The sequence below is a fragment of the Salmo salar genome, chromosome 02, assembly GCF_965601325.2.
Source record: "Salmo salar chromosome 02, fSalSal1, whole genome shotgun sequence".
Lineage (NCBI taxonomy): Eukaryota > Metazoa > Chordata > Actinopteri > Salmoniformes > Salmonidae > Salmo > Salmo salar.
In genome coordinates this window covers 66,993,277-67,003,580 of record NC_138292.1, presented here as the reverse complement: position 1 = coordinate 67,003,580, position 10,304 = coordinate 66,993,277, and the positions used below count along the sequence as shown (strand labels likewise).

The 10,304-nt window shown below is 42.0% G+C and overlaps 1 protein-coding gene across 4 annotated transcripts in view; it reads left to right on the top strand.

Moving 5' to 3' along the window:
- The first annotated feature begins 136 nt into the window (after positions 1-136).
- The window catches only part of LOC106590442 (histone lysine acetyltransferase CREBBP), a 73,776-nt gene continuing 63,608 nt past the window's right edge, over positions 137-10,304 (top strand). For all 4 annotated transcript variants that reach the window (XM_014181510.3, XM_014181517.3, XM_014181503.3 and 1 more), the window contains exon 1: positions 137-996. In XM_014181510.3, the coding sequence (XP_014036985.3) occupies positions 909-996 (88 nt within the window). In that variant the 5' untranslated portion in view covers positions 137-908. The remainder of the gene's footprint in view (positions 997-10,304) is intronic.

Genomic DNA, 10,304 nt, shown 5'->3' with positions numbered 1-10,304 from the left:
CTTACCGCCCCGTAGCGGAATTTTAGGCGAATTTCGTGTGACGCACACCGAAGCTTTTTACCATAGGTTTACGTAGGGCGTGATTGCGCGACCCCTCCCCCTCTACAGTCTATCTATCTGGAAAAGAGAGAGAAAAAAACTTTTTGTACCGAAGGAATCAACAGCCGCCATCTTGTCGTGGCTCGGAATTAGGATTTCGGTAGATCACACATTTTTATTTAGAAATTGAGCATCCAAACCGAGGTTTGACGGCAAATTTCCCCTGAAAACGAAGTATTTTCACCTTTTCTGAAGAATTTTTTACGAAAAAACGGGAATTCGATCGGTCGTCGTCGGCAAGAATACCCCGTATATCTGATTTCCCCTTAAGTGCGGCGCTCGAGCCCTATCGCCGTTCGGAGCAGTATTGTTTACCGGGGATAACCGGAGAAGAGACAGCTTCTTACTGACAGTTTTGCAAAAATATATAATTTTTTTGCAGTTGTGCATTTTATGGAGCTTCAAACCATTTTTACATGAAGACATTTGACGTCATAAAAATGAGCTGTTTGAACATCTAAAATTAACGATTTATGGGACAGGAATACAATCCATGTTAATGTTTTTAGATTTAATTTTAACGTACATTTTTCATGGGAATTTTTTTATTGGGGTTATTTAACGATAATGTGGGTGTTGGTTGTTGGATTATCATGGGTTGAATGGCGGTGGCGAAGCGGGGCGCTGTTGCATCTTTTTTGAAATTTTCACCCTCACTGCTAGAAAATTAGCCAGTTAGCCAACGTTAGCGAGCAAACCGCTTGCTAACGTGCTAACTAGAGAAAGGTGGAGGTTGTCAGAACAACCTTTTCTGTCCCAGGAATTTCCTTTTTTCAAATAATTAAATAAGAAATCCATTAAAGATCACAATGGCTGAAAACCTGCTCGACGTCGGACCTCCCAACTCAAAGAGACCGAAGCTGAATTCACCTGCGCTGTCAGCGTCAGATGGACCAGGTAAGGAAGGCCCACAAACCAACTTAACCTGCTAGCTAACGTTACCTAGCTACGTTAGTCAGTAAAATGTTATTTGTTTTGTATGACTTGTTCTGTGTGTCCAGATATTTAGCTAGCTAACGTTAACTAGTTATTCATTCAACTGACGTTTGTCATTCAAACAGCTGTACAAAGCAGTTAGCAAACCTTAGTTAGCTAGCTTGGCCGCTAACACAACTTTGTTGCCAACGTTACGCGTCCATCCCAGTCATTTCTGACATGTTGGAAAACAGGGCTAGCTATTTTAGTTTTTATAAAGGCTATTGTTAACTAAAGCAACACTTAACTAGCTAATGCTTAGATGTCCAGCTAGAGACATGTCTAGCAATTGCTTGATCTGCTACATCAACATGGCTACCCTTCAGCGCAAAGTAGCAACATACTTGTCGAAATGTCATTGGTGACAGCCTAAATCAGGGGTGGGCAATTCCAGTCCTCGGGGGCCAGGACTGACTAACACAACTGACTCCAATAATCAACTAATCATGGTCTTCAGTTTAGAATAGCTGATTAAACTAATTGTATGTTTCCAAGGGATGGGGGGAGAAGTAACAACACTCCGGCCCCGTGGACGGGAGTTGCCCATCCCTGGCCTAAATCATGTCAGATACTCTGTTGAAAACTAACCGGTATACCCCTATCAAAATGGAACGACGTTATTACAGGGATTGGGGGCTCTGCTGGGGGCTAAATTATGTTCATGTTTACATTTACCTTCGTCAAACATCTTGATAGCAGGCCTTTATCTGCAGAAACAGTTTAGGCACAGTCTTGCACCCTGCTGCACACCTAACTGGCTCCGAGTAGGCCAACTGATGCCATGGTCAGATTCAAGTAATTTAACCATAGGCCTATCATGTCCCACTCCCATACTGTCGTGCATTTGATTGCATGTTGTGTCAATGTGATAAAATGCGGTGTTATGTCCCAATACCTTGACAGTTGTCCGTTTTCATTGCTATATCATGTTCCATATCTGTTCATATGGGTTTCCCACTGCTGATAAAATACACCTATAGGGCCTACCTCTTTCAACTGTTCTAGATAAAAAGTTACTGAACCAGAATGTTAGGATTGTAGGTGTGAATGCACCATGCCTCTTTCACTATATTGGCTACAGAGACAATAACCAATGCAACACATTACATTTACATTTTAGTCATTTAGCAGACGCTCTTATCCAGAGCGACTTACAGCAGTGAATGCATACATTTAATTTAATTAAAAAATTTTATAATTTGTACTGGCCCCCCGTGGGAATCAAACCCACAACCCTGGCGTTGCATACACCATGCTCTACCAACTGAGCCACAGGGAAAACATCTATGGTGATGACCATGTTATTCACACACAATCCATTGCAAAATCCCCTAACGCATCCATCCCCTGCTATATTATTATCGACCCCAAGTGTTCAATCTCCAATTGCCATTTTAGCCAAGCAGAGCCTGGAAGCGTGGGAACACTAGGGGCTGTTAGCAGTAAATTACCCCAGACAAGGTGTGCGTTTTCCCCCTTAGTGTCTGCGGTCATGCCTGGAGAGCCCCGTAGGAGCATCCCCTGCCCAGAGGCCCAGTTTGGGTTGCACATCACTCCCTTGGTGGGGGGGTGGGGGTACGCCTTTCATTGAAGTCACAGAGTGCAAACACGTGCCCCTCGCCCCCTATTCAGGCCATCTGTCACCCCAGCAGGGTCCCATTGCCCCCTCCCCCTTCAATTCCCCCCATCACCAATACTTTAGTCAGTGGGTGTGTGCCGTACTAGTGCACACATTGCCCACGTCTTGATGTAGCCAGCTCTAGGCTTAGCTACTTGTGCGCTCAGCAGCTACTCAAGGCAGACCGTTGTAGTAAGTTGTGTGTTGAACAGCACCATAGCGTAAAGGTAGTTGGAGAGAAGGAGGTTGGTTCGTTGTTTGCTGGCTATTTACTGGCTTGGTTTATATCTCGTCTGTCATTCTCTAGAGTTTTTAGTGAAGAGGCATAGCTCTGCTCATTCAGATGAACTCATTCAGAAATTACTATCCCAAAGTCCAAATTTAATTTAAAAAAACAAGCTAATTCGTATCCGTTTGAGTCTAATTGTACAATCAGCGATTAGTAATGACAATTCATATTAAATGGGGGGAATCTAAACATCTACATATTGCAATGTTATTTTTGGATGATATTTTATCGATATTTGATTCCAAGTGTCAGTTTGTAAAATAGAGAAATATATTTTGCTCCTGTAGGTAGCATTAGCTAGCGCTAGTCGGCTGGACCTGCGCCTATACGCCTGTATTTTTCATCCTATAGCTTGTCCTCAACCTTTTTAAATAGTGAGCCAACATGTTTTCAGCACACTTGACTTATCACAACCTCGTTTTCTCATGCGGTCTAATGTCTCTCTGCAGCAAACATGCAGTACACTCAGTGTACAAAACATTAGGAACACCTTCCTAATGAGTTGCATCCTCTTTTGCCCTCAGCACAGCCTCAATTTGTCGGGGCATGGACTCTTCAAGGTGTCAAAAGTGTTCCACAGGGATGCTCGCCCATGTTGGCTCCAATGCTTCCCACAGTTGTCAAGTTGGCAGGATGTCCTTTGGGTGGTGGACCATTCTTGATACACACAGGAAACTGTTGAGCTTGAGAAACCCAGCAACGTTGCAGTTCTTGACACTCAAACTGGTGTGCCTGGTACCTACAGGCACTTAACCCTTGTGTGGTGTTCATGTTTTTGTTATTCACCCAATGTTCGCTAGGCTGATGGACGCATAATATTATTGGGTTTTTAAAACAATACAGCCATAACAATTTACGTAAAAATACTTAATGTTGACTGACCTCTGCTAGGTCACATTTATCAATAAAACTGCTGTTTTCTAAGGATAAAATGTGATTTTTGTAAACAAATCTATTATAATCAAGACATGGGTGGAATAAATCATGTTTGTCTTGGAACAAATATAAATGAAACAAGGTTTTCATCACTTGGTGTTTATGGCTTTGAACTCAACAAATTGTAAGGACAAATTTTACATACAGTATTTTATGGAAATGGTAAATGAGCCTCATTGAACACAAATTAAGGCTAGTCTACACACCACATGAGAGACAGAGTTTTACTGTGTGTTTTGTAAATGTATTTCTTGCACTTGATGCATGTGTACTGTCTTCCTGTCTTTCTTGGGTCCACACACATTGCAGAGCTTCTTCTTGTTGTTACTGGCTGCAATCTAGAATGATGGAAACTCTTAGTTCAGGAATTTTACTAACATCTCACTCGCATATATAGTTAAAGCAGGCCAAGGTATGAGAGTCAGACACACACACCACTCACACTTCCGGTATTGGAGTTGTTGGTTCGGTGGGTCGGGAGGATGGGGCACCAGCATCCATGAATCCTACTCACAATGGCTGCAGAAGCTGGGTTCCTTGGGATATGTTGCCTCTGGATTTGAGGTCTTACCAATGTCTTGCCCAGCTCTTCAAGAAAGAGCTTTCTCCTCTGGAGCTTCCCTCTGTTCCAATCTGGGTTCAATGCCATCTAGATGACAAACGTTTTGCAGATTAGAGGTCGACCGATTAATCGTAATGGCCAATTAACTAGGGCTGATTTCAAGTTTTCATAACAATCGGTAATCGGTATTTTTGGCCACCGATTTGCCATATATATATATATATATATATATATATATATATATATATATATATATATATATATATATATATATATATATATATATATATATATATATATATATATATATATATATATATATATATATATATATATTTACACCTTTTTAACTAGGCAAGTCAGATTTAAGAACACATTCTTATTTTCAATGACGGCCTAGGAACGGGGGTTAACTGCCTTGTTCAGGGGGGATTCGTTTTTGCAACCTTCCGGTTACTAGTCCAACGCTCTAACCACCTGCCTTACATTGCACTCCATGAGGAAACTGCATGGCAGGCTGACTACCTGTTACGTGAGGGCAGCAAGAAGCCAAGGTAAGTTGCTAGCTAGCATATATTATAAAAAAAATTAAAAAATCTTAACATAATCACTAGTTAACTACACATGGTTGATGATATTACTAGTTTATCTAACGTGTCCTGCGTTGCATATAATCGATGCGGTGCCTGTTAATTTCTCATTGAATCACAGCCTACTTTGACAAATGGGTGTTGATTTAACAAGCGCATTTACGAACAAAAGCACTGTCGTTGCACCAATGTACCTAACCATAAACATCAATGCCTTGCTTTAAAATCAATACACAAGTATATACACTGCTCAAAAAAATAAAGGGAACACTTAAACAACACAATGTAACTCCAAGTCAATCACACTTCTGTGAAATCAAACTGTCCACTTAGGAAGCAACACTGATTGACAATAAATGTCACATGCTGTTGTGCAAATGGAATAGACAACAGGTGGAAATTATAGGCAATTAGCAAGACACCCCCAATAAAGGAGTGGTTCTGCAGGTGGGGACCACAGACCACTTCTCAGTTCCTATGCTTCCTGGCTGATGTTTTGGTCACTTGAATGCTGGCGGTGCTTTCACTCTAGTGGTAGCATGAGACGGAGTCTACAACCCACACAAGTGGCTCAGGTAGTGCAGCTCATCCAGGATGGTACATCAATGCGAGCTGTGACAAGAAGGTTTGCTGTGTCTGTCAGCGTAGTGTCCAGAGCATGGAGGCGCTACCAGGAGACAGGCCAGTACATCAGGAGACGTGGAGGAGGGCAACAACCCAGCAGCAGGACCGCTACCTCCGCCTTTGTGCAAGGAGGAGCACTGCCAGAGCCCTGCAAAATGACCTCCAGCAGGCCACAAATGTGCATGTGTCTGCTCAAACGGTCAGAAACAGACTCCATGAGGGCCCCGACGTCCACAGGTGGGGGTTGTGCTTACAGCCCAACACCGTGCAGGACGTTTGGCATTTGCCAGAGAACACCAAGATTGGCAAATTCGCTACTGGCGCCCTGTGCTCTTCACAGATGAAAGCAGGTTCACACTGAGCACATGTAACAGACGTGACAGAGTCTGGAGACGCCGTGGAGAACGTTCTGCTGCCTGCAACATCCTCCAGCATGACCGGTTTGGCGTTGGGTCAGTCGTGGGGTGGCATTTCTTGGGGGGCCGCACAGCCCTCCATGTGCTCGCCAGAGGTAGCCTGACTGCCATTATGGACTGAGATGAGATCCTCAGACCCCTTGTGAGACCATATGCTGGTGCGGTTGGCCCTGGGTTCCTCCTAATGCAAGACAATGCTAGACCTCATGTGGCTGGAGTGTGTCAGCAGTTCCTGCAAGAGGAAGGCATTGATGCTATGGACTGGCCCGCCCGTTCCCCAGACCTGAATCCAATTGGGCACATCTGGGACATCATGTCTCGCTCCATCCACCAACGCCACGTTGCACCACAGACTGTCCAGGAGTTGGCGGATGCTTTAGTCCAGGTCTGGGAGGAGATCCCTCAGGAGACCATCCGCCACCTCATCAGGAGCATGCCCAGGTGTTGTAGGGAGGTCATACAGGCACGTGGAGGCCACACATACTACTGAGCCTCATTTTGACTTGTTTTAAGGACATTACATCAAAGTTGGATCAGCCTGTAGTGTGGTTTTCCACTTTAATTTTGTGTGACTCCAAATCCAGACCTCCATGGGTTGATAAATTGGATTTCCATGGATTATTTTTGTGTGATTTTGTTGTCAGCACATTCAACTATGTAAAGAGAAAAGTATTTAATAAGATTATTTCATTCATTCAGATCTAGGATGTGTTATTTTAGTGTTCCCTTTATTTTTTGGAGCAGTGTATTTTTAAACCTGCATATTTAGTTAATATTGCCTGCTAACATGAAATTGTGTCACTTATCTTGCGTTCATTGCGCGCAGTCAGGGTATATGCAACAGTTTGGGCCGCCTGGCTCGTTGCGAACTAATTTGCCAGAATGTTACGTAATTATGACATAACATTGAAGGTTGTGCAATGTAACAGGAATATTTAGACTTAGGGATGCCACCCGTTAGATAAAATACGGAACGGTTCCGTATTTCACTGAAAGAAAAAAACGTTTTGTTTTCGAGATGATAGTTTCCGGATTCGACCATATTAATGACCTAAGGCTCATATTTCTGTGTGTTATTATATTATAATTAAGTCTATGATTTGATAGAGCAGTCTGACTGAACGATGGTAGGCAGCAGCAGGCTCGTAAGCATTCATTCAAACAGCACTTCCGTGCGTTTTGCCAGCAGCTCTTCGCTGTGCTTCAAGCATTGCGCTGTTTATGACTTCAAGCCGGGTGGGTATAATTTGTGGAACGTTCCAACAGGAATCTATTCCAAAAACTTCGTAAATAACAAGATTGCCAAAAAACAACGCATACACAGTTGTATAGCGGCAGAATAAGATACCGAGTAGGGAGTGGTCTATTTCATTGCGTTTTTCACTCATTACGTTTATTCCGAAAAATGTCTGTCCTCACTCTGGTTGCCTATGGACAAACATGAAGAATAAGCTACGTGGTGAGTTGATGCGTATTCGGCAGCTAGTTAGCTAGGTTTGTATGCGTTGCTACTTTGTATGCGTTGTTGGTTGGCAACCTTTTACTTTACGTTTTTTGGAACAGATTCCTGTTGGAATGTTTCACAAATTATACCCACCCCTTCAAGCCTATCAACTCCCAAGATTAGGCTGGTGTAACCGATGTGAAATGGCTAGCTAGTTAACGGGGTGTGCGCTAATAGCGTTTCAAACGTCACTCGCTCTGAGACTTGGAGAAGTTGTTCCCCTTGCTCTGCATGGGTAACGCTGCTTCGAGGGTGGCTGTTGTCGATGTGTTCCTGGTTCGAGCCCAGGTAGGAGCGAGGAGAGGGATGGAAGCTATACTGTTGCAATACTAAAGTGCCTATAAGAACATCCAATAGTCAAATGGTATATGAAATACAAATTGTATAGAGGGAGAGTCCTATAATTCCTATAATAACTACAACCTAAAACATTTTACGTGTGAATATTGAAGACTCATGTTAAAAGGAACAACCAGCTTTCATATGTTCTCATGTTCTGAGCAAGAAACTTAAACGTTAGCTTTTTTACATGGCACATATTGCGCCTTTACTTTCTTCTCCAACACTTTGTTTTTGCATTATTTAAACCAAATTGAACATGTTTCATTATTTATTTGAGACTAAATTGATTTTATTGATGTAATATATTAAGTTAAAATAAGTGTTGATTCAGTATTGTTGTAATTGTCAGTGTTACAAATATGTATATATTTATATAGTTTTTTTATTTATTAAATCGGCCGATTAATCGGTATCGGGTTTTTGGTCCACCAATAATCGGTATCGGCATTGAAAAATCATAATAGGTCGACCTCTACTCCGTATACACTTGCACGTTTCACGCATATGATGCAGCATCACAGGCAGCCCAGATCTTGATTCCATATTTTGCAGGTTTAGATGGTATGTACTGCCTGAAGGGGCAGCGGCCCCTAAATGGCATAAGCTGCTCATCAACTGTAATGTCTGGCCCAGGGTTGTAAAACAGGGGAAGGCAGTCCACCCACGCTGACCTAATTGCACCTAGCTTGTCTCTGCCGCCGAGCTGGTCTGGTGTCTCGGTTATCGAAGCAGATAGTCCAGGAATTTTGTATGAAGTTTTCCAGAGACATTGTTGCGCAGAAAAAATCTCTGCCTGTTTCTGCATCCCAAAGGGATTTTGTGGATTCCCCATTGGATCTGAACACCAGCAAGGATAAGAACCCCAAAGTACTTTTTTTTTTTTTTAACAATGTATTGAAATAATGTATTGTAATAACATTGTGCAGGTTCCCGCAAGACATTGTGTAGTTCCACACACTACAAAGGGTAAAGAGTGCTAGAAAACGTTGAGACAGGCCGGTATACAGACAGGTTAGGTTCTTGATTCTATGTTGAAACAGCAGGCCCAGCGAGGAGGAAGACAGAGTGAAGGCACACAGCAAACCTTTTTCTTCAAATTTTTACTTGTTTTCACCAACACACACACTTTACCACACTTTTATTTCCATCAGGTCCAGTGGACCCGAACACCACATATGTAATATAAATGTGTAGGGGGTGTGTTATTTTAGATATATTCTTCACAGAAAATAAGCCAAGGCCAATGAGTCTCAGGTTGAACAAATTATTAATTGTATCATTTTTCTTTTAGTAAACATTGAAAATGGGTCCCACAGACCCGAACACCACACAAGGGTTAAATATGTTGTCTTGCCCATTCACCCTCTGAATGGCACACATACACAATCCATGTCTCGAGGCTTAACAATCCTTCTTTAACGTGTCTCCTCCCCTTCATCTACACTGATTTCAAGTGGATTTAACAAGTGACATCAATAATGGATCATAGCTTTCACCTGGTCAGTCTGTCATGGAAAGAGCAGGTGTTCCTAATAGGGATGCACCGGGGTTACATTTTTGGCCGATATCCAATATTTTCCGTGCCAAAAAACCTGATACCAATATTTAACATTTTAGCGGCCTTTTAAGCATTCTTGTACAGTTATATAGTTGAAACACAAGTTATTTTGTTGGCATTTGCGTATGTCCACGTGTAGCGCAGTATTTTTCGTGGCGTCATTACGTCATCTACCTACATTATATAGGTATGCATGTCAGCTTTGACATCAGTTTTGCACATCGGTGTTAAACTAGACATCGGGCTGATGCCGATGTTGGCATTTTTAGCTAATATTACGATATGTTCACCGACTATATCGTGCATCCCTAGTTCCTAATGTTTTCTATAGTCAGTGAGCAATATATTTGGAACATTAAATCGTATTAAAATCACCGTATCTAATTGCAAGACATAGAATCCTGAAAATCGCAATACATATCATATCGGCACTTAAGTATTGTGATATCGTATCATGAGGTTCCTGGCAAGTATTATGACTCTACTTGCCCCAGTATCTGTGCGTTAGAGATTTAGATGAGTATGACGCGTTTCCCTTTAATGACAGCTCTGTCAAAATACTTTTGTTACTCACAAACATTTGAGTTTCAATTATCAACTATCTTAATTTAATCCCGTTACAGCTGGTAGCTATGTACTTCCAAAAAAAGGTCTATATAAAAATTCACAAGCTACCGAAAAATGTATCCAATGTATCAAGCTGTTTTAGACTTCCCACCTGTAGGTGGCCTTAATGAAAGTGCCGAATCGGATTTTATTCAGTTGCTTGTAAATTTATATTTAGACTTTTT